The 23,634-nt window shown below is 45.5% G+C and overlaps 1 protein-coding gene across 3 annotated transcripts; it reads left to right on the top strand.

Moving 5' to 3' along the window:
* The first annotated feature begins 4,597 nt into the window (after positions 1-4,597).
* On the top strand, positions 4,598-21,762 carry Dennd2d (DENN domain containing 2D). Of its 3 annotated transcripts, none has more exons than XM_087213259.1 (12): positions 4,598-4,770; positions 9,395-9,570; positions 10,366-10,478; positions 11,098-11,167; positions 11,729-11,806; positions 12,962-13,102; positions 14,291-14,439; positions 16,628-16,805; positions 19,664-19,705; positions 20,088-20,172; positions 20,511-20,750; positions 21,182-21,762. In XM_087213259.1, exons 1-12 carry the CDS (start codon positions 4,671-4,673, stop codon positions 21,268-21,270), a joined length of 1,461 nt encoding a protein of 486 aa, XP_087069385.1. In that variant the 5' UTR covers positions 4,598-4,670; the 3' UTR covers positions 21,271-21,762. The 3 variants fall into 3 exon arrangements, with proteins under 3 accessions (XP_087069385.1, XP_004853769.1, XP_004853768.1); XM_004853712.4 differs by lacking the exon at positions 4,598-4,770 and adding an exon at positions 4,793-4,994; XM_004853711.4 differs by lacking the exon at positions 4,598-4,770 and adding an exon at positions 6,828-8,844.
* The last annotated feature ends 1,872 nt before the right edge of the window (positions 21,763-23,634 follow it).

Genomic DNA, 23,634 nt, shown 5'->3' with positions numbered 1-23,634 from the left:
AACAGCAGCTTCCTAGGGAATTTGTTCCCTGGTTCATGTCATTCAGCTATCCAAGCACCTGGAGACCTCTGCAACCATAATATAAGAGAGCCTGGCTACTGCTTAAGCTGGTAGCAGAACTGGACACTATCCACGTGGAACTATTTTTACAAGCATGCAGAATCCAAGAGTTGTGGGGTCAGGAAGGCTTCTATTCAGATTTCAAAAGAAGTCCTGGGAGTCCAGGCAATGTTCTCCTGAGAGGGCAGTGCATTAAACTGAGAGTCAAGCTAAAAATGCAGTAGAGTCCCCAGAAAGTTGGAGAAGTCAGGAATGTGGAGAGTCTGAGGAAAGCTGCAAGAAATGAGCAAAAGCAGTCCAAAAGAGAAGCCATGAGGTCTACAACCACCAACAATGGGGTAGGAACAGGGCTGCCCAAGCCCTTTGGAGTTCACGTGTTGCCACAGCTTGCCCTGAGTGCTAGACATGGAGATATAGGATTCACTGTTTCCCCAACTAGTTTTGGTTTTGCTTTGGTCCCATTGCTTTCTATCCCTCATTTCTCCCCTTTGGGCAGTGTTTAACTTGTTTTTGATATTTACAGGGATTCACAGCAAAGAGTTTGCCTTAAGTCTCAGAGGAGACTTTGGACTTGGACTTTTCAGCCATGCTGAAACTGTTCAGATTTTAGCAACTCATAGAGATGAACTAAATGCATTTTTCATAAAAGGATGCACAGAAATCTGTTGGGGGGCCAGGGATGGAATGTTATGGTTTATAGCTACAGGTCCCCAAGAGCCTCATGTTCTCATAGATAGGGCTCTTGGAATGTGATTGGATTATGGGGGATTATTGCTGACTTGCTATTAGCAGGTGGGGTCTGGTCAGAAGAAGAGAGTCACTGGGGGTGTGGCCTGGAAGGGCTTTTCTCCTTTCCCAGCTCCTCCTTTCACTCTCTGTTTTCCTGTTCACCATACCATGAGCAGTTTTTCCTCTACCATACCCCTCTGCCACAATGTCCTACCCTGGAGCCATCCAAATATGGACTAAAACTTGAGCCAAAATAAGCCTCTCCTTAAGTTGTAGGTGTTGGATATTTTGTCTCAGCAACAAGAAAACTAAGACAATATGAAACTATATATGTTATTGTAATTATAAATGTTCATAAGTAAATAAAAGAAAGGTGTTGAGGTTGTAACAAGAAGATCTGATTTAAATGGAAGGGAATCAAGGAAGTCTTCTCAGAAAAAGTCATTTAAGCAAGATATAAAGAATGAATTGAAGGTAATGGGTGTAAATATTGGGAAGAAGATCAAGGGGAGGTATCAACATGTGGAATTGAAAAGATCTTAGCACTTTGGGAAAATGGGACAAAGAACGTTATAAGGAGGGACAAAGTAGCACAAGATTAGGCCAGAGTATAAACAAAAGATAGATAAACACACAAGCACTTTGTTCAACAAGGACCTCTCCCTAATAAAAGAAGGATTGCCCCAGTAGATTGCTGGTTATCAAATATAGAGCAGAGACCCTTGTCTGAAAAGGGAAGGGGGGAGGAAAACTTAGGCTCTAGGAGCTCTTTGTGGAAATGTCATTTTTGTTTCTAATGTTCTTTCCTAATTCTGGATGTCATTCTTTGTTCCAGGCAAATGTGTAAGTCACTGTTCAAGTTTTTTTCTCACAGGAGACCAGAAGCCAAGACTTTAGATGGCTTGAAGATACATAAGTTTCTGTTCATCTCAAGAGTAAAAGGAATAGCACACACTATTAATAGTGCACTGATGGGTACATTGTTTTCATTGTTTTGGTGTCATTGAAAAGGACCAGATCAGATCCTATTATGGGATAGGGTTACTATGAACATAATAAACATTGCCATTTTCAATAATCCTGGAATATGCTAATACTGAGGTAGGGCTGGATTCAAGGGCATTTCCAATGAAGTCAGATCAGTGGATCCCTGCAACATGAGATCATGTCTAGGGGTCAGCAGAAAAGTCCCCAGGAGAGGATTCCTGAGTAGCCCCCAGAGTGGAAATATTTAGTCTTTATGTTTTCCTTTCTAACAGGCTTCCTTTCTTATCACAAAGCAAACTTTAAAAACCTTCAGCAAAGTCTTAACAAATTGTATTCTTAATCTTAACTATCACTGTTTGGGATTGAAGATAGGTTCAATATTCAAGTTAGCCAAGGTGGCATGGGGAAAACAGTAGCAGCCTGACTTTGAGACAAGAGTGTATAACTGCAGAAAGAGAAAATAATCATTTTGATTCCTAGGTGAACACTAATGAAAAGCGAGTCCCAGAATTGGTCTACAGAGTTTGTGCTTCTTGGAGTTTCTCAGAAATACCTGGAGGTAGAAGCCTGATAAAAAATTGTACTTTCTGCTTTTAGGAGAGATGAAGCTGATAGTACAGTTATTTGAAAATTAAAAGAATGTTTGAGATTTGGATTTTGAGTTACAAATATATTCTTTCTAATCTTCATGGCTGTGCAAGGTAATTTTATTATCTCAGGAGGGTGAGGCTCAAACAAGTGCCCAACCCAAGGCTGAAGTATGACTAAGAAGCAGAATCGGGCTCATGTCCAGGTTTGTGTGTTTCCAGTGCCCAAGCTCATTCTGTTATATCATACTGTCTCCCTGAGTGACACATTTACAAGACCTTTGAAAAAAGAAAGCTGGGATCATTTTCTTTCACTCAGCAGCTAGACTTCAAGTAACAGCTCCAGGTGTAGAATGGGAGATGGCAGCTTAAAGAAAAAGGACTTTTCCTTCAGAAGAAACTGAGGCCTTTTGTGCTATCTTTTAAGTCCCTGCTTCCTTAGCTACAAATTTACCAACTCTATGTCCATTGTTGTCCCGCCCGCAGTTTGAGTTCCTTTTTCCTAAAGTCAATCCTCTGCACGAGCCGCTGAATGTGTCCTCCTCCCTCTTCTCCTAGACCTAATCTTTTCATCTAACCCATCACTTGAAGCACAAATCTCCCTCTAACCACAGATCAGTTAACTTTTCCCTGTTGTTATCCAATATCCTGCAAAAATGGAATTAATTTGTTTACTCTATTTCCTCACATCCCAATAATTTCTCATTTTATTCTCAACCAACTTTGACCTGCATTTCACTACTATCATTCATGTCACCCTAACATCCTAATGAGTATTTTAAAAAATCTTTTTAAAAAGAAAATTTCATACGCATATAGGAAAGCGTTTGTATGTACAGTACAAAGAATGAGTACATAGTGAATATACCTATGTATCTAGCATCAGGTTAAGAAATGGACATGACAAGCACCTGAAGCCCTGTGGTATCCTCCCAAACATTATTTCCTTTCTCCTTCTAAAGGTCATGCTATCCTGACTTCTCATATTATATAAATTAGGCATTATATAAATGCAAATTTATATCATATGCTGTTCTGTGACTGACTTCTTTTTTTGCTCAATATTATGTTTGTGCAATGCATGTTGTAGTGGTTTATTATTTTTTTTTAGACAGAGTCTTGCTATGTACTTTAGGCTGTCCTCAAACTCATATAGCCTCAGCCTATGGGATTTCAGGTGGACACAACCATGCTTGGCTCATCTTCATCTGTTTTTAAAAGAAGATGGTTTGATAAGCAGCACCATAAAATAGATTGGGAAAATTAAGGCACGATAATGGTCAAGCAACTGGACAAGTTTACCACGAGCAACTCCTGCCCTTACACAGTGGGGCATAAGACATGTGTGCAGTCAAGAGAACCCACTTGGCGAAGAGCTGTGTCCTTGACGGCAGGAATCCAGAAAACAGGGAACAGAGACAGGCTGTGTAATTAAGGGCAAAACCGCCTACACCCTAAGTAAAGGCAACTTCTGGAACCTAGGGGGCTGAGTAGACAGTTTAATGCTAGGGCTGGCTTCTCTACTCCTGCTGATCTCAGTCTGTGACTAGAGAGTCACCTAGAGGCCATCCTTGGGAACAGAGAAGAAGGCTGAGGGACGCGTCATTTCCCTGGACTTCAAGTGTATTTCTGCCCAACTATCCTCTTACCTCTGCCTCCCACTCTTGAAACTGAGGTGAGACCTAAATGAACAGGGAGACTTCAGACACTCTTCCAGCCCTTACAGACACGCAAGTCTTGGGAGGGATTGGGAAGCCAAGGGAAGCCTGATGGGACTGGGAAGCCTGATGGAAGCAAGAGGTCCTTTTCAAAATGTCGAGCTAGACAAATGAAGTCTGAAGTCTGCATATATTTGAAAATGAGTGAAGGTGAGACGGGGGAGAAAGGGCTGACAGGCTGCGTTAGAATTTAAAATTAGAAGGTGCGTGGAGACAGTCGCAATAAGGGTAAGTCCCTTCGATGTGTAACAGCTAGTAATTTAAAAAAGCTTTCCATTTCCTGACTTTCATCTCTTTCTGGGAAAGCAGAGCAGGGACTGCCCTCGTTTTGTTGATTTGTGGAAGAACAAGTTTGGATGGAAGACAGAGTTAAGATCCTAATCTACATCTCCAGTCCCAGCTCAGCGTTCCTGAAGGTGAGAAGGTAAATAGTTCAAGAGACCTGGAAATGGTCAGAGGCCAAAGCAGACTCAGGGAAATAGGTGAAGGGGCAAGAAAGGTATGAAGACTCTGGGAAGTAGGGATTCCTTCAGCCACTACCCTGAGCGTTTGGGGTCTGCGGGATTCACTAAGTTGGACTTCAGGGAAGATGGCAGAGAGGTGGCACCGCCTTTCCCGGACACGCGTCAAGCGCGCTCTGTCACTCCGAGCCATGGTGCCCCGGACCCGGGTAGAGCGGGCCCGCCCAGGTGCGCCCGGGGTTGGGCAGGAGCCCGGAAGGTGTGCCGCCCCGCCCCAGGCGGGTCCCCGCTGCCTTCCCCCGCGTGAAAGTGAAAGTGTCGTCCAGCAGAGGTCAAGGATTGGGGGGCGGGGCCGGCGCCGACCTGGGAGCGGGCGCCGGGCACTCGAGGGGCCATGGATGGGCTCGGTCGCCGCCTTCGAGCCAGCCTGAAACTGAAGCGCGGCCGAGGGGGTTAGTCGGCCAGGGCGAGCCGGGTCGAGGGCGCGGGGACAGCTCGGGGACTGGGGAGCGGGGACTAGAGGTTGGCGAGGGTTGGCGACCAGGGCAGGGTGGCGCGGGCGTCCAGATCCTGGAGCCGCCGGGCTAGGTGGGGGACAGGTGAGCGAGGAAAGCGCAGGTAGAGGTGAAAAGGGTTAGGTGGGGGCGGGGGCGGAGGTCAGCGGAGTGGCCAGGCCTGCGGAGACCAGGGGGAGGTGTCTGCCCAAAGGAAACCGTTGTGGGGCTCCAGGGCCACGTGTCCTTCCATCCAGGAAGCTTGTGGTGCAACCGCAGCGTGTCTGATGCGCCTGGGCTGTGCCCTCCAGGAGGCGCCCGCCCTGCCCCTCATCGCTGCCCCACACTGGGCTGTGGCCTTTGCCCAGCGTCTGGGAGACAATCTTCCCCTCACCCGCAGATAGCCTCCGGCCACAAAAACTGGTCTGCCTGACGATGTTCCCACTCCACCCTAGGGGGGGCCGGGGGCGCTGGGGTGTAGCTGTGTCTGTGGCGTCAGAGCAGTGAAGAGCCTGCTTAGATCCTTCCTCAGCTTGTGATCCAGACAGGTAGACCTACCTTAGCCCTCAACCCCCTATCGGTGAAATGGAATAATTCCCACGTCCAGAAGGTGGGAATTAAACTAGAAGTCAATGTTAGCTTCTATTCTTTGTTCTTAGCAGGAGTCTTGAGCTTTGAAAGGAAGGCAATTAGGATTTCATTAATTTATCCATTCATTTATCAAACAGTGGTGGTGCTTGTAGCTAGTCAATCCTATGGATGAGTAGCCCTGACTCTTACATGTTTTACAGAGGTCCTGCTTCTGAAGAGAAGAGGACTGGAAAATGAACAGAGGTTCTTCAAGGCTGGCAATTCCTCAGCCCAGTGGATCCCACTCTTACTTCAAGTCTAGGAGTTGGGGAGAGCCCAGGGATTAGGCCAATGCCCCCTTCTCTGAACTGCATTGACTTCTGAGTCCTCTTCTATTTGTTCTGTTCCCATTCCTTCTGCCACCCCTGTTACTTCTTCAGCCCCTGCTATTCTGTCCAGTATCTGGCTATTCTGCTTGAGAGAGCTCAGAGACTGACTCCAGAGAGCACTGACCTGGTTTTCCTGGGCCCCTCAGACCCCTGCAAATCTGTGGAATGAATAGGAAGCAGCTCCTGCAGCCCAGATGACCTTCCAGTTGTCCCACCCACCTATCCCATTTCAATAGAGGGCAAGTGATTGTTTGGAGGAGCTCCCTAACCCTTGAGGGACTGGGAGATGGGCAGAGTTTTATCTGTCGTAAAGTCTAGTGCCTGTCAGGCCAGGGTAATGTTCTGCCTTCATCTTCTTTTCTAGCTCTACTTTTTTGGTCCTAGGGCAGTTGTGTGTTAGAAAGGTGTGTGTGCATGTGTGTGTGTGTGTGTGTGCATGTGTGTGTAAATCATCCTGGTGGTGTGGAGTGTTGTGGTCCTGGGTTGAGAGCACCTTAACTCAAAGAAGAAGGGCTGGCTAGCTTTTCATATTAGGTTCCAGGAAGTCCCCTCACCTATGTTTGAATTTAGACAGTTCTGAGACTCTGTCAGGTGCCTGTGGGAGGGGTTTCTTGGTGAAGGAACAAGTATAACCAGCCTCCTGGCTTCTTAGAAAGGGTGGTTCTCTTCAACTAAAACTCAGGCAATAATTCCTTTCCAGGGCATTGGGGATAACATAAGATGCCTTATATGAAAAGTGAGTTTGATGGATGTTAGTTTTCTCTCATGCTTTTCTGTTGACAACCCCTTTTGTAAGGGAGGGAGGGAGGGATATAGCAGTCTCTTACTAGATTTCTTGGGCCTCAGCCAAAAAGTCTAGTGACATTTTCTATCTACCAAGGATTTCTAAGTTTTACTGTTGTCTTGTCTCTCCTGATAAGGCAGGAGGAAATGGGCTGAAAATGCTGCCCAAAGGATTTAGGGAAGGGCATGATTTCCTGAGGTTCTGGAACAATCATTGAGAAGATTCTAGTTCTCAAAGCCCTTTGCAAACCTCTACAGCATGTTTGCTGTGGAATGCACTGAGAATGTAGGAGCCCGGACATAGGGTTTTCATAACCCCCACTCTTAACAGATCCTGTTAATTTTAGATAGCCTCTGAGTTACTCCATGCCTCAGTTTCCCCGTGTATATCAGGAAGGTGCTTGTTCCTCAGACAGAAAGTAAGGATTGTGCAGTAAGTTTGTGCAGATTCCAAGTAAGGCATGGTGATGGTTCTGAGTGTTCTGGTTCACTCTTCTCACTTGTTACAGCATTTGTGCCATGCTTGTGGGCTGTGATTATGGCCTCCCCTCCAAGAGTCATGGCTGGCTCCTGAGCCCAGGCTTTTACCAGTGCCACAAAAACCCAGTCTATAGCTCTTCGGAGCAAGGCAGCTGCTTCTCCCACCTTAGGATCCCACTGCCTTACAGAAGGCTGCTTATTCTTTGCAGGAATGACAGAAACTGGCACCAAATCCCTTTGTCTCCTGGCTCCTCTTTGAGGCAACTTCCTGGCAAGAGTCCTTCCTTCTTACCCTATGCATTTCCTTATTTAAAGATTTCTGTAAGAATCAGGGGTGTTTTATTGCTGTTTTTTTTTTTTTTCTGTTCCTCAGTCTTCAGACTTAGCAGTGGGCCAGCAGCTTAGCTCGTTGCTCAGCCATATAGGGAAAACAGCTGAGTAGGAGTAGGAGTGGGGTGGCGATCAACCAGATGCTTTCCACTGGCGCTGAATGAGCTCAGGCTGCTGGTGTAACCAGTGTCCTACTCGAGGTTGGAGACAATTTTCTGAGTCAGTGCTTCATATTTGGAAAGAGGGAATCTACTGGAGGCCTGGAACAGTCCCAGTGACAGAGCTTTCTGCTTTAGCCCTGGACATGTTGTAGAGGGCAAGAGAGTCCCATTGTAGTAATTCTGAACATAACAGCAGTAATTCTCAGTGTAGAGATAGATTTTGTTTTGTACTTTTCCATCAGGGAAGAGGAGGGTTTGAGTCCATACTGACACTAATACACCTTCTCTCTCTTTTTTTGGTACTGGGGATTGAACTCAGGACCTTGTGCCTACAAGGCAGGTACAGTGCCACTGAGCTAAACCCTGGCCTAAGACACCTTCTCTTGCTGGAAGAATTAATCCATTTAGATCATTATTGGGCCATCTTGTATCTTAATCAGGGCATGGCAGGCAGTATTTAGCTCTGTGCTCTTGGCTGAGATTCTGAAGTCCTAGAAATTCTAGGACTTCAATTGTGGCAGGTGGCTTGCAGGGGATTTCACAAAGCTGAGAGGTGAAAAGTTAGCAGTCAAAGTTGTGGTGATGTCAGATCACTGCCCTGAGTCTAGTGGGGTTCCAGTGCCCACAATCTGATGCTATTGGGCATTCTTAACTGTTTCAAGCACAACCCACAGGCAAGAATTCAGAGCTCTTATCCCAGAACACCCGGGCCTTGGAGGTGTTTGCTCATGACCTTTTCTCTTACCACACCCTGAGGCTTTTGGGAGGAGCTAAGAGCTGAGTGGCAGTGCCAGGATGCTGCCTGTATTCATGCCCAGGTTCAGCTGCCTCCTGGGCCCTGTCATAACCTTCTTGCTCAACTACAGGGTGTACAGGATGGAAACTCCTCTCCCCTCTTTGGAAGACAATGTGGAGTTTGGCTTCGTAGAGTTGTGGCTGGAGATCAAAGTAGTGGTCTGTTCCTCAGGCTTTCTGTAGCCAACCTGTGTTGGGGAAAAGGAGAGTACTCCATGCCCCAAAGGTGCAGGAAGATGGAAAGACGAGGGGTAGGACGCATGTTCTGGAACCAACTGCTTCGACTCCGACGCCGAGCAGGTCAGGACAGGACTTCCCACTTCCTTTTCATTAGGGTGAACCTCTTAAATTGGTCTGTTTCTTTCGTAAAGGGCTCCTTCCTCTTTTTCCTTTGTATGACCATCGCCACATGGTGTCCCATGTGACCAGGGCAGGAGGTTTCCTCTGCTGGTGTGCAGAGCTGGGCATGCCCTCTATGGGGATTAGAGTGATCACAGTCATATGCCCCTTGGGCCTGTTCTGGTAATTTAGTATGCGTTTACTCTGGGCATGCCCTGGGCACCTTATCGGTAAACCGAGACTTGTAGTGCCCTGGGGCACAGGGCTTCCACAAAACTCTCTGGTATATTTCCTCAGCTTCCACATCAATGGTTTCTTTCCTTTTCTTGGCTCTCTCTGGTTTCAAGTTTCCACTTGGCTCTTGTCCTGTCCCGTGACTGGTGGTGCTGGTCAGGCTCCAGGTATCTCAGTGCTGGCAAGGTGGACTGAAGGTGTGGAAGTTGCTCAGATTCTCACAGCTTACAGAATGGATTGATGAAATACTGAAGGGGCCTTGGTGTTTTGGTTTTAGGACCTCCCCAGGACAATCCAGGGGAAGCTGTAAAAGAACCAGAAAGGACCCAGGAGCACACTCTTCCCAGCTTTGCTGGGGGGCAGCACTTCTTTGAATATCTTCTGGTGGTTTCTCTCAAAAAGAAGCGTTCAGGGGATGCCTATGAGCCCACCATCACCTACCAGTTCCCCAAGGTAAGGACTGAGAGGTGGGGGACAGAGGATTAGGGTGTTTGAAAGGTGATAGTGGAGCTAGTTTCATTTCCTTCTCACCCCAGCCTTAGTGTTCTGCTATTACCCACAGAATCTAGGTCTGACTGCTTTGTGAGGCACTGACTGAGGCTCCTAGCAGGGAAACTAGGCTAGTACTAGTGCTCTGGCCCCTTCTGGGGCCTTCTAGTTCTTTCCAATTTCATCTTCTCTCCTTAAAGAAGCTTACCTTCTGCCAAACCTCCTGGAAGGAATCCCCTCTGTGGGCTATGTGGGAAGGAGAGAGTGGGGCAGGCACCCAGCTGGGGGCAGGCCCAGGACTTCGCCGCAGCCCAAGCATCAGGCTCCTTCTTGTCTGATTCTGCACTGAGTGAGAGGGTGGGAATAGGGCATCCTTCTCGTTAACCTCTTTTTTAGCAGGTGCAGCAAATGAGCTGGCTGCTTCTCTTTTCTGATGTGGTAGTTTTCGGGTGTTGCCCTCCCAAGGAGGCTGGATGGCTCAGGGCCTTTCTGTATTCAGTATGGCCCCTGACCTTGCTCCTATGTAGACCCCCAAATTCATGTTGATGTGGCCCAGGAGGAGCTGTCTTATCTTTGGGTTCATTCCTGCCAGACTCAGAATGCACAGTGTACAGATTGGTAGTCAAAGGTGCTCTTTGATCCCCATGCCAGTGAAAAAGCTTAGCCTCAGATAACCTGTAAAGCTCAAAAGAAGCCCCACTAGCCCTCTGACCTCCTTCTGCCCCACAGTACATGTATGTCTTTCTATTTTCCTTATAGAGGGAGAACCTGCTTCGGGGCCAGCAGGAGGAAGAAGAGCGGTTGCTCAACGCCATTCCCTTGTTTTGCTTCCCAGATGGGAATGAGTGGGCACCTCTCACTGAGTATCCCAGGTAACTGCCAGCCCTGGGGCAGGGGTATCAGAATGGGAGAGAAGCGACACGTGTGAACTCTGTGACTTCTCTGCCACCACATGGTGATTTCCTGCCAGGGACTGGAGTTGATTCATCTGTAAAGATCTTGCAACAATGTCCTTAAAGATTTCAGTTGTGGTTTGATTTTTGTTCAAAGATGGATGAGATTCTTTCACTTGTCCTAGGAACAAATATCATTGTTTTTGACTCTGCTGATGGCAGAAGCTGGACTCAGCAGAAGTCAATATAGTGAAGATCCTTAAAACATGAGGTCTGGAAGTTGAATGCCTGTTTAAATTTTGGTTTCACCACTTAAAAGTTGAACTTGAATAAGAAATAGACTCTCATACTCTCAGTTCCTTCATCTTAAAGGGGAGATAATAATTGAACCTACCTCAAAGGTTGTTTTCAGAATCAAATGAGGTGACACATTTAGGGCTTGGCACTAATGAGTACTTAATACATCACTGGGGTTATTACTGCCATACCTAATCAAGGGCTCCTGTTTGTCTTCTTCTCCACTCCTCTGACATTGACTACCTTCCTGTTTTAGAATCAGGAAGCAAATGCAAACCAAGCCTCGTCTGCTTTTTCTTAGGGAGACTTTCTCCTTTGTCCTGACCAATGTGGATGGGAGCAGGAAGATTGGATACTGCAGGCGCCTATTGGTCTGTGCTGCTCAGAACTGCCCTCTCTTCTCTACAACCTCTCAGTTCAACAGCCCAATGGGCTGCAAAAGCCCAGGCTCTCAGACAATGTGGTTATAGAGAACACAGGCCATCACCTACTACTATGTCAGTGTCCCTTTTTTAATCTCACAAGAATGAGGACAAGGCTCTCTCCTTGCCCACCTAGGGAACCTCTGCCGCCCAGGTTCTGGTCTGTGTTCTCCCAGCTTTAACAGCTCTCATCGCTGTGAGAGTCTCTCCACCTGACTCCTCTCCCAGTCTTCTCTGTCGAAGCCTGCTTGGGGCCTGGAGGCTGAAGCCTCCCAGAACAGTCTGAGATTTGGACAACTCATTTTAATTCTTGGGTGTCTATGAACCCCTAGTCCCCTGATCTTGGTAACCATTTTGAGCCTTCTGCTGCAGAGCCAGGCCTTTCTCCACTGGGCCACTATTCCCCATGAATCCCCACTCCCAGCACTCAGTCTTGTACCCCATCAGCACCAGGTGGGACAAGCCCTGGGGGAAGCTATAGCACTGAGGGAATGTTTTGTCCCTTCTCAGCCTGCTGGCCCTGGCCCTCGCCTTCCCAAAGTATACTGCATCATCAGCTGCATTGGCTGCTTCAGCTTGTTCTCCAAGGTAGGTGTGGAACAGGATTCCTTGGGGCCTGTTAGGCTCGTTCAGCTTCAGGGCTTTCCCTGGGTGTCTGCCCTGCTTGTGCAATCAGAGCTCTGAGTGGACAGCCCAGCTGGCATCAAGAACATTTGGGGAAATTGAAGTGGGGGGACTAGGGTTGACTTGATTTTAAGGGAATTTAGAGGACTGTCTCTAAACCACTTTTCCCACTCTAATCAAATAAGGAAGCAATTGAGGAAGCCATGAATGGTGGCACACACCTGTCATCCCAGCACTTGGGAAGCTGAGTTCAAGGCCAGCCTGAACTACATAGTGAGATCCTATCTCTGAAAAAAAAATGCAAAAAGTAATTTAAGCAGGACAAAGGAAGATGTTCAAGACTGTCTTGTCCTGAGCTCTAGTTTTCTCATCTATCCAATGGAGTTAATGTTCTCTTACTGTTCTTTCTCCTGTGCTGGTATGAAGTTCAAATAAACTGATATAGAAGTCTTTTTTACAAAAGGTGGATCATCAAACAAATATGAAAGCAATTATCATAAATTAGGAACCCTGATATTTGCTGTTACTTCTTTGAGGGAAGAAGAGAAGTTGAGGTCCCCCCAGGCTTGTGCTCCTGCAGCGGCTTAGTTTCAGTACATCTGAGGGAAGATCTGAAAGGAATCCCTTGGAAGGGATGGGGCATGTCTTGGTGGCAAGAAACGATTTCATTTTGTTCTGCTCCTGCAACACTCTTGGAAGAGGAAGAAGGAACTTTGTCAGCTTGATTGGAACCTTCATCTGTGCAAAGTTTCGAGGGTTGGAGGCAGTCCTTGTCCCTTGGGAGTGTTTGGTGAAAACTAGAGGACAGAGCGACACCCAAGAGGTTAGGCTACTAGGATCACAGTCCCAAGAGTGCCATCATGGGTGATTAATTTATTTGGGATGACTTTGTGGGGACAGTAGTTTTAGAAGAAGGGAGAAATATGGATTGGTAGAGAGAGAGAGAGATAAAAAAAGAAGGCTAGGAAATAGATCTTGCTCAGGAGACAGCCGATTTAACATGGGACCAGTCTCTGAGAGGGAGGGCAAGAGCCAGCTGGTGGAGGGGCCTAGAATTACATGAGAATAAGCTAGCCCATATGAGAGCCTTACATGTGCCTCTTCAATCCTTTCCTGCAGATCCTGGATGAAGTGGAGAAGAGGCATCAGATTTCCATGGCTGTCATCTACCCATTCATGCAGGGCCTTCGAGAGGCAGCCTTCCCTGCTCCTGGAAAGACTGTTACCCTCAAGAGTTTCATCCCTGATTCAGGCACGGAGGTGGGTTAGCAAATGGGTGAGACTCCCCTGGCTGGAGAGGGTAGGATTCTGTGGCATCTCTCACCCCTCTTCTTCCATTCACCAGGTTAAAGTGTAGAGAAACTGAGCCAGGCGGGGACTGGGACTTGGTTAGAATTATTGGCAGAGCTGAAAATTCAAACCCAAATTTCCTGAGCCTTCTAACCTGATGTCCACAAGCACCCAGTTACTGTTCAAGCCACCAAGACTTTTATTTGTGATCAATACACCATGTAAGTTGAGGTTTTTATGGTGCTAGAAGGACTTTGCCCCCCACCCACCCAGTCCCCAAACTGACATTTGCCCCATACCTCCTCCCCCTTATCCTATATATCTATCTATATCTTTACCTCCTGGCCTCCATCTGTCTAGTTCTTATCATTCATCCCCACCCTGAGTCCCCACCCATGCTAGCTGGGGATGCTACCATTCCAAGGTTTAAACAGAGTGAGGCAGCAAGTAGACCATTGGTCTAAGAATTCCAGTCCTGACCTCTGGATTTCTGGAGAGCCTGTGTGCCCCTCTGAACCTTGGCATCCCCGCAGAAAATAAAGGAGTGGCTAGGATTTTTTTTATCTATTCAGAAATAAATACTGAATATTTGGTGTGTGCCAAGCTATCTTTTTTCCTGGGTACACAGTGGCAACCAAAATGAACATGGTTCCTGATGTCATGGAGCTAAAAGTCTGGTAGGAAAGACAGATATTAAATAAGTAAACACATCAATGAATATCTCATTAAAAATTGTATTACTGTGATAAAAGGAAAAGCCACTGTGGTACATGAGGAAAAGGTAGGTAGGATCAGGCAGTAAAGGTGGACCTTCAAGGTCTGAAAGGGGATAAGAATGAAGAAAGGAGAGCAGTGCAGGGGAAGCCCACCCATGAAGGGTAGCATGGGAAATCACCCTCTGCTCCGGAAGTAGAGGGACCCAGGGGAAGAAGCTTAGAGAGGGCAGTGTGCTCGAAGCAGGATCTCACACCATGCTGGAAATAACATCGTGCTGTCCTCAGAGCAGATGAGTGCCACTGGTGGCTTTTAGCATGGGAGTAAGGTAGGATCATCTTTCTGCTGTAGGGAGAATAGAGTAGGGCTGGTAGAGGCCCAGGATTCTGGTGCCTGCATGGTTTTGCAGGTGTGATGACATTTCCCTCTCTGATTTTCCCACAGTTCATTTCTCTGACACGGCCCCTGGACTCTCACCTTGAACATGTGGATTTTAGTTCTCTGTTGCACTGTCTCAGCTTTGAACAGATTATTCAGATCTTTGCCTCTGCAGTGCTGGAAAGAAAAATCATCTTCCTGGCAGAAGGTCTCAGGTGGGCCAGATACTGAATGGCCAGACTATCCTTCATCCTGGGTTGAAGGGAACAGGGTGGAGTTTCTCAAAGGAAGTCACACTGTAGGACTTGTGTGCCCACCCTGCCATTTCCAGTTTCTAGATTTGTATGTTAGGCGTAGAGAAACAGCTGCTACAACCCTTCTGTCCATCTCCAAACTTGATTGCTGCCCAGGCCTGAAAACAGTTTCCCAATTCAGTTCTGAGAAGGACATGAAGGATTCCTGGAGCAGTCTAGGTAGGACCAATTAGGGTGGATGCAGATATAACTTTACCCTTCCAAGGCCAAAGACAGAAAGAGGGTGGAGAACAAGATAGGAAGATGTGTAATGATATAGAGGGTAAATCCATCTGTTCATTTGTTCACTCATTTGATAAACATTTGTGTCAGCTGTTCGCCAGATGCCAAGCATTGGGAAGATACTAATAAGAGTTGGTCCTTGGCCTTAAGGGGATGCAGGATTATGTAATAGTTGTATGCATGAAACTAAGCAGAATGAGTTTCAAATCCTGCTTTTCCACCTTTAGCTATGAGGTATTCTTTAGGTCAGTTTCTTTTCTTAAAATCCTGATCTCATTATCTGTAGAATGGAAGTGATTGTACCTAACTGGTAGGTTTGTAAAGGAAATAACTGGGTGCACACTAGGCACCTAGCACCTTGGCAGGTGTGTTGGTGAGCACACGTCACTGTTCTTAGTGAGTTCACAGTTAAGTATATCCCTGTGAATAGGCCAAGCAGGCCACTGCCATGATTTTCTCTGAGAACTTCAAGACTGAAAAGGACCTGGGAAACACAGAATGGAGAAGAAAAAAGCATAAAATAGTAAGGGCTTGACATTGATACTTTTAGAAAAGAAGAAGGAAAGGATGTTAGGGAAAATAGTAGAGATCAGAGGACCAAGTAAATGTCATGGGTTTCAGAGGAAAGGAAGCTTGGGTAGGGGTTGGGGTGTCTGTTGAGGATTCTAAGAAAATCAGTGATAGCCAAATAGAGTACTGTAGGAACTACTTGTAAGTTAATCTTTGTGGGGAGAAGCATCATCTTTTGCCTTGGAAAGGGCTCTTCTGCTCCTAACTCTGTGTGAAAATGAGAAGTTTCTCTTGTGTTTGGGCTGGGGTTCTGGGCTTATTACTCAGATTAGTCTTTGGGAGATGGAGGCTAGAGGATTTACCTCTCAGAAGCAAACTTTCTTCAGGGAAGTATCACAACAGCCAGTTCCTTGCTACACTGAATTTTGAGTCTCTCAGTGGGAGGGGACTTCTAGTCATCCAGAGCTTTAGCTAGAAGCTCAGATGCTCAATCTTTTTAACTCAGGAAGTATTAGCTTGATATTAAGAATTGAAACAAGGTTTCCACCTCTCCATTTTTATTGGCCTTGCCTTTGGGGCAATTTGGCTGGAGAAATGAAGTGTTATGAAGCCAATGTGTGTGTGCGTGTGTGTGTGTGTGTGTGTGTGTGGTAGGAGAGGAGGGGCTGAGTTGTGCCTTGAGTGCTAATGACATAAAGAATGCTTCCTTGGAAAGGCTAGAGAAGCCACGTCCGTGGGACTTTCCAGAGAGGAATTGTCAGGCAGAGATTCCTGGAAACTAGGAATTTCCCAAGCTCACTCAGGCACCAACCTGGTAGCTTCCAGTCAACTCAAGTGGCCAGGGAGAGCCATGTGAGGTCAAGGCTGAGGATGAGGATAAATAGACATAAGAAAAGCCTCTGCCTTTCTGCTGAGGCCCCATGTTAGCATAATTGTCTCATCTCTATAGTGTCAGTTCCATAACAGCAGAATCAGTGTAACGCTCTTCCTGGTGTCTGCATCCTTAGCACAGTTATGAGCACACAGTAGAGGCTGTCACTTCTCTGAACAAAGATGTCTCTTCTTCTCTCACCTCTTTTGAGCCGCTTTTATTTTTGCCAGTAATGAGTTAAGAAGACCAACCAGGAAAAAAGATCAAATTGAGGCCCCATTCTAGGTTAGTGAAGCCTCTGCTCTCCTGGTTTCTGCCTTTCCCTTCCTAGTGACAAGTAGCTACAAGCTCTGTGTCTAGTGTGGCTCCCAGACTTGCCTTTTACACCAGCACAGGCAGCACTTGTAGGAAGTACTGGGCCAGGACAGGACACGTAAGGTGGAGGTGCAGGGGCCTTCTGACTCTTGTCCCTGTTCTCTGCTCCAGCACCCTGTCTCAGTGCATCCATGCTGCTGCTGCACTGCTCTATCCCTTCAGCTGGGCACACACCTACATTCCTGTTGTCCCTGAGAGCCTTCTTGCCACTGTCTGCTGCCCCACTCCCTTCATGGTTGGAGTACAAATGCGCTTTCAGCAGGAAGTTATGGACAGCCCAATGGAAGAGGTATGTACAGCAAGATGAGTGCATGATTTGGAGCCAGGCAGGCCTGGATTTGGATCCCAGCTTTGCTACTAACAACTGCGTGATTTGTGACAAGTTACTAAATCTCTTTAAGTCTGAGCTTCCTTGTGTGTAAAATGGGGCTGACAATGTTCAGTTCCTAGTGACTCTCAGGGAAATCACCTGTATAAAGCTTCTAGCCTGATGTATGACACATAGTTGATGCTTAATAAGGATTAGCTCTCTTCTACTGAATGATTTCTCTTTGGCCTTAGGAGGCAGTCCATAACTTATCTGGGGCTCCTGAGACTGTCCTGCGTCAGCTAGCCCTGATAAGCAGTCTCTGAGATGTCCCATCTCTCAGTTCAACAGATGATCACAGCTGGTCTGTATAACATACAACCCACTGGAATTCATTCAAATTCTTTGGAAGTAATCCCTCCTATGAGGGCTACTCAAATTGTAAGTTTTGAAAATGCAGATTTTTTTCAACAAGGATCATCTTTCTGAATAGCCCAGAGATCAGTTGGTTAATGAGGATATAGATTCAAATCTCCTTTGATTTTGTTAGTTTCTTATTTCTTGGCAATGTCCCTGACACTGCAGAGGCCCCATTGTGAAAATGGGCATTAATCACATAAATCTATCCCTGAAGTTGAAAAAACAGCATGAACTCTTCTTTGAGTTGTTAGTAGGAACTTTAAGGATAGTGTGTTATCCTACCTGAAGGAGAATTGCTTGGGAATGTCTTCCCTGGCTAACTGTTGATTCACTCTATGCAGAAAGGGCCTATCAAGAAAAGGGAATCTAGAAGTATGCTTCTAAAAAGGCCTGGAGCCAGCCCTAGTGGGAGGATTACTCCATTTTACATTAAGATATAGCTGAGATCAAGAGAACCCACATGACTTATAGGAGCCCAGATGGGTAATCCAGCACAGATGAAACCAAAGTCCTTTTGCAAAAGATACTGCTGGGAAGGAGAGAAGCAGGCTGTTTCCCTTCTTTGTGCCCCCAGGTCTCTCACCCTTCCTTGCAGCTACTGACTGAGTACACATGCCCTTTGAACCGCCCTTAGCCTTGTGACTAACTGGGACAGAGTATTAGCCCTGTATTTAGCAATTAAACTTAAAATGTCCCAACCCTCAGAATTATGAAACTTTCTGACCCTGCAGCTCCAGCTCCTCAGAAGCTGGGCTCCTCCCCTGATGGACAGGCTTGAAGACAACTGAGAAGTCAGGAGTCTGGCTCCCACTATCCAGGCTTATTTTATTACCCAGCTGCTGCTCTGAGACACAGGCAAGGAGTGAGGAAGGAGAAGGGCCATGTGGCCAGAGTGGGAATGGGGGAGATTCCTTGATTCCCTATATAAGCTCTCTGGAAGTGATTACTCCATGGACAGTATGCCCATATACTGAAAAGACTTTAGGGAACAACCTTGAAAAAAGAATTCTTCATAACACTCTTTCCTCCCAACCCCCTAAATGAACAGCTGTCCCTGCATGAAGACATCTGAGCCTACATATATAAGTGGTTTCATGCCTGAACTAGTTCAGCTTTTCTCCTCTGATGATGGATAATTACAGTGCATGCAATATTTCTTTGGCATATTTTCAGTCTTTTCCTTGTATTTGGAAGGAAGTATGTAAGAATTCTTCACTCTGTTGTCAAGAACAAGGCCACAAACTGAAGAGGATCCCTAACACTGATCCAAAAATGCCTGGCACATGATTTGGGGGACTATGGTACATTGGTGACATGTCCTGCCTAATGTGGGCAGCTGAACATTGCCCTTTAAAATGTGTACTAGTGTTAGAATTCCTGACTTTTTAGAAGCCCCAAATCAAAGTTTTATGTAAAATATCCTAATTTAAATATTAGGAACTAATCCAGTCATTTAAAAATTATTCTGAGGATGAAAGCAACATCTTCGGGTTGGAATGAGCTAGCAGTGTGCCTGTTTGATTTGTAATCTCTAGTCTAGACTGCAGGCCCCATAGGCCATGATGGACCCACGTTCCAGCCCTGTGCTTGTTTCACTGTAGCATGCAGGCACATGGTCTCCTCACTTAGCTTTCCTTCCCTCTTCCTGGCCTCATTTCCTTCCCTTGTTGAGTTTTCTGCTAGAGGCCCAAGGCTCTGAGGGAGTTTTTATTAAAACCTTAGGCAGGGCCGGGGATTTAGCTCAGTGGTTTCCCCACCTGCTGCGCAAGTGCAAGGACACGAGTTCGATCTCCGGTACCAAACAAACAAAACCTTAGGCAATTGTATATAAAGTCATTGTAAGCATCAAAAGATCAAAACATGCCCACCTGTTCTTGAGCTGACCAGAGGACAGGGAGTGGAAGGGGAGTTGTAGAGAGAAATGCAATCCCAAGGGACAGTGCAAGCTAGGCTTAGAAATTGTGCTATTTGTTAGCAGTGTCGACTTCTTTAGGTCTTTTTCATCTGCAAAATGGAGATAGTACCTGCCTCACAGAACTGTTAACAAGATTAAATGAGATAAAATATACAAAGTGTTTTATCACATGTGCCATATTTGAAATGCTCCAATATGGAAGTAATTGCTATGATCAATGTTTTATTAAGGGAGTGACTGGCTATGATTTTCCCATATCCTACTTTCTTTCTACCTTGGCTCTTTCCTCTCCCACTTTTCTAGACACACACCCTTTCCCCCAGGAAGGGAACTGAGATTTCCAGAGAAAAATGGTGAGGAGACAAGAATGCCTGACAGGAAATGAGAATTGAAGATGCTGATTTTGTTGTTACGTAGGCCCAAAGATATAGCCACAGGCAGAAATGGGGTGTTAAGTCCTCCAGAGGCCTATGAAGAGATAAAAGTCATTCTGTATTTACTTCAGGTCCTGTTGGTGAATCTCTGTGCTGGAACATTCTTATTGTCGGTAAGTATCTGGATTCATAGTCCCTGCAGTCCCACTACCAACTCAACCACTGTGGTCCCAGCATGTTCTACTTATTTCAACAATCATTTTGAGAACTCCTGTTAATAAGACCTCCCTTTTCTTGAGGAGGCCTCAAAGATCTAGATGACTTCATTGTAAGGCAATCAATACCTTTCAACCACAGGAATGGAGAGAATCCTTTGCTAAAGTTTAGGGTCAAACTGAAGATGAAGAAATAACCTTCTGTTGTTTCTCTATGTGGGTGATTACTTGGGTGTGGAGTGGGGTATGGAATTCATGCCTTCCTCCTGCTCTTCTGCCAACCCCTTCCCTCCCCATGTCCTTTCTGCTTGACTTTTGAGCTCACATTGTCCTCTCTTAGGTTGGTGATGAAAAAGACATACTACCACCAAAGCTACAAGATGACATCTTAGACTCTCTTGATCAGGGGATCAAGGAGTTAAAGAGTAAGTTCTAGGTCACCCTTATTTTGTGTTCCTCTAGGGAGCTTGAGGGCATAACTCCTAACCAGTCTCTTCCAGAATTAAAATGGACTCAGCAGTTCTGGGCCAGCCCCAGAGGCCCAGATCCTAGCGCAATTCTAAATATGAGATTTTATTTTTCCTGGGCAATGGCAGAGAACCCATACCCAGGCTCACATTTCAATCAGTCACTAATTATGAACCCTATCCCACTGCTTCCCCTGGGAGCTTTTGGCCTGCAATGAGAACCATACACAGAGATGAGTTTGGGCAGTTTCATCCTTCTGCTACTCTCTGAGATGAACTTTATCTGTCTCTTGCAGCTTTAGAAGAAATCAATGAGCATGTTTCAGGTCCTTTTGTGCACTTCTTTGTCAAGACTGTGGGCCACTATGCTTCCTATATCAAGCGGGATGCAAATGGGCAAGGCCACTTCCAAGAACGGTCCTTCTATAAGGCTCTGACTTCCAAGACCAACCGGCGATTTGTGAAGAAGTTTGTGAAGACACAGCTCTTCTCTCTTTTCATCCAGGAAGCTGAGAAGAGCAAGAATCCTCCTGCAGGTACAGTGGTAACACCTTCCAGTCTCATCCCAAGGAGGGTCACCTCTAGGATGAAGAGAGGAAGGAAGTCTTTCCCAGGGGTCCATAAAACGGCTGTAAATTTTATTAATGAGATTGAAAGGAAGTACCCTGAAAACTTACACACTGCCTCACAGACTGATATTTTATACAAGTTGGTCTGCTGATTAGCCAGCAGCACTAGATCCTTTATTTTAGGGCTAATCCCTGGTAACTATCCTGTCTGTGGGCTCCTTTTGAGGCCAAACTGAATACTGATCTTCAGAGGCCTACAAGGGCCTGAGAATCCTAGCAGGGATGCGTGTGTGGGGGAAGTGTGGGGCACAAAAGTTATTTCTGATCCTTATTACTGAGCTCATTATAGCCTGCCTGGCCAGATTAGATGCCTCTAACACTTATTTCTGAACCCACAGGCTACTTCCAAAAGAAAATACTTGAATATGAGGACCAGAAGAAAGAGAAGAAAACAAGGGAAAAGGCTGTCGTGAACAGAAGAGACTAGACCTATAGGTCAGTTCTGGCCTTTGGCCCCTGCCAGTGTAGTAGGATAGGCAAAGCTCTTAGCCTCCAAAATTCACAGCCTCCTTCAGAGTCCTGAGTCCCAGTGACTAGGTCTTGATTCAAACTGGTATCTGAGTTTGGGATCCTTGGAATCAACTTCCCCAGGACTTTTGAGGGCTTTGAGCCCAGGATCAAAGAACTGAACTCCAAATGCATTTTTCTTTTTTTTTTTTTTTTTTTTTTTGCAGAGGAAAACAGAGCAGGAAACAGTAGTACTGGTGTTACAGGTGCTTGGTTGGAAGGTACTGTAACTACCATCTCCCAGGAACCACTATTAGAAAATCCTCAACAGAGAAAGCCCAAAAGTTTGATTCCTTCAAAGAGTTTTATGGCCATGTGAGGATGAGAATAAAGATGTAATCTTAATTTTTTATGTGGGGCAACACGTGAGAATAAACTGGGCTAGAAGTGGGCTGTGTCTGCAGTCACAGAATCACATGGGTCAGCAGCTCTACTTCTTTTTTGTGTGTGTGGTACTGAGGATTAAATCCAGGGCCTCTGCACTTTTTATCTTCAGTCTTTTGTTTTGAGACAGAGTCTCATTAAGTCACAAAGTTGTGATCCTACTGCTTCAGGGTCTCAGAATGCTGAGATTAACCATGTGTGCCACTACGTCAGGATAGCAGCTCCACTTCTGATAGAAAGGATGAGATCCTGGTAAAGGCAGCAGCAGCACCGGAGTTTTTGGTTCTCAAGAAGTGTGCTTCCTCAAGTCCTGGGAGGAGAGGCTGCTAGCTGGATGGAGGAAGCTGCAGTCTAGGATAACATGAGGGGAAGAAGCTCAGTCAATGCTAGTACAGATACTACCTGGCTTTCGTAAACAGGTTGCCTGCCAGTCACTCCCAGTCTGGACTAGTACTTTATCATCATCTTCCACAGCCTACCTCTAACTGCTTGTTATTTTGAGAAGCCTAGTTAGGTTTTCGTAGCTAACGATGGAGGGATCCCTGCCTTGACACATTTTCTTTTAAGAAAAAACAAAAAACAAGAATAATAATTTTAAAAGTCCAAAGGGATTTTTGTGGTCACCTAGTCCCTCCTACCTCTATGGCTCCACTGTCAGTTTCTGTTTAAACATCGCTAGATATAGGAAACATTTTTAGAAGCATCTTCTCTTTTAAAAATGTGTTTGAGCGTGGTCCTCAGGTCTGACTTCTATTCAAGGAATATTTTGGAGGGTAGACAAGGGGAAAAGGATACCAAACTAAAGTTAAAGCCAGTGTGGTTTGATTTCAAGATGTGGCAAATGTTCCACTGTCCACACCATCCATAACTGTTTCTATTCTTGACAGTTTCAAAGAATCATTACACCTTTTTTGGGTTAATTTTGTCTGGTTCCTAAACCTAGTTGTACCTCAAAAGGTTTTAGAACAGAAGCCAGAATCCTGGGAAGCTTATGAAAATATTGGTGACAGAAACTGGAAAATGGTAGTTTTTAAAAGCTTCTTTAGGGCTGGGGATTTAGCTCAGTGGTTCCAGCGCCTGCCTCACAAGTGCAAGGTCCTGAGTTTCATCCCCGGTATCAAAAAAAAAAAAAAAAAAAAAAAAGCTTCTTTGGGTGATTCTGAAAGTAGGTGTAAGTTAAATAAACATAAGAAGAATTGGGGCCAGCTGAGGTTTTCATACAAATGTATCCTTGATCTGATGCTGCTATCTAGCACTGAAGGAAGCATACACTGAATATTTGGTGCTTTTTCAGCTTCCTTTTATTCTTAAAAGGATTCTAATACATTTCAATTAGCCTGGACATCTCAGTTTTCAGCTTTAGCTCACTAAAGCTCAGTATGGAGGAGAAAACACTAGAACAGGATTTAGAAGATGTGGATTCTAGTCTCCATTTTGAAAAATATCAATACTGTGTGACACTGGTATACCATTTAGCTCCCTTCCCACTTTAATTTCTATTACAGGTAATTAACTCCTATAGCTAAGCATGCTATAATAATCAAGTAAGACAACAGATACAACTATGTCCAACAAGATTTATCCTTCCTTATCATGCTTTGTCCTAGCTTTCAAAGCTTGAACTGCCCCAGAATTTTCCTATCCTAGATATTGGAGAAGTTGCTAGCATGAAAAGGTAATGAGAGATGTCCTTTTTATCTGCAGTCTAGCAAAGAAATGAAAAATGTAATTCTCACTGTCAATCCAGATGTACACTGGGTTGTTGGAACTATTAAAAATGCAAGAAATTATGGTTCCAGCTGCTAGGCAAGGCAGTGCAATTACTATTTATTTGTGATTATGGAACACAGTATTAATAAAAATCATTAATAAGATATCTTTTTAGCACTAAATGTTTTCT

This window comes from Heterocephalus glaber, unplaced genomic scaffold (assembly GCF_053883595.1).
Source record: "Heterocephalus glaber isolate CG9 unplaced genomic scaffold, H.glaber_assembly_v1.0 deba00001442, whole genome shotgun sequence".
Lineage (NCBI taxonomy): Eukaryota > Metazoa > Chordata > Mammalia > Rodentia > Bathyergidae > Heterocephalus > Heterocephalus glaber.
The sequence above is the reverse complement of the archived record's forward strand: the minus strand, read 5'-3'. Positions and strand labels throughout refer to the sequence as shown.

What these genes read in the sequence shown, in the direction of transcription:
- Dennd2d (XM_087213259.1), top strand. Translation starts at nt 4,671, where the DNA reads ATGGCAGAGAGGTGGCACCGCCTTTCCCGGACACGCGTCAAGCGCGCT. An exon ending in TTCCTGGCAGAAGGTCTCAG is followed by an intron (nt 14,440 to 16,627) that starts GTGGGCCAGATA and finishes TCTCTGCTCCAG; the next exon opens with CACCCTGTCTCAGTGCATCC. An exon ending in GGGGATCAAGGAGTTAAAGA is followed by an intron (nt 20,173 to 20,510) that starts GTAAGTTCTAGG and finishes TGTCTCTTGCAG; the next exon opens with CTTTAGAAGAAATCAATGAG.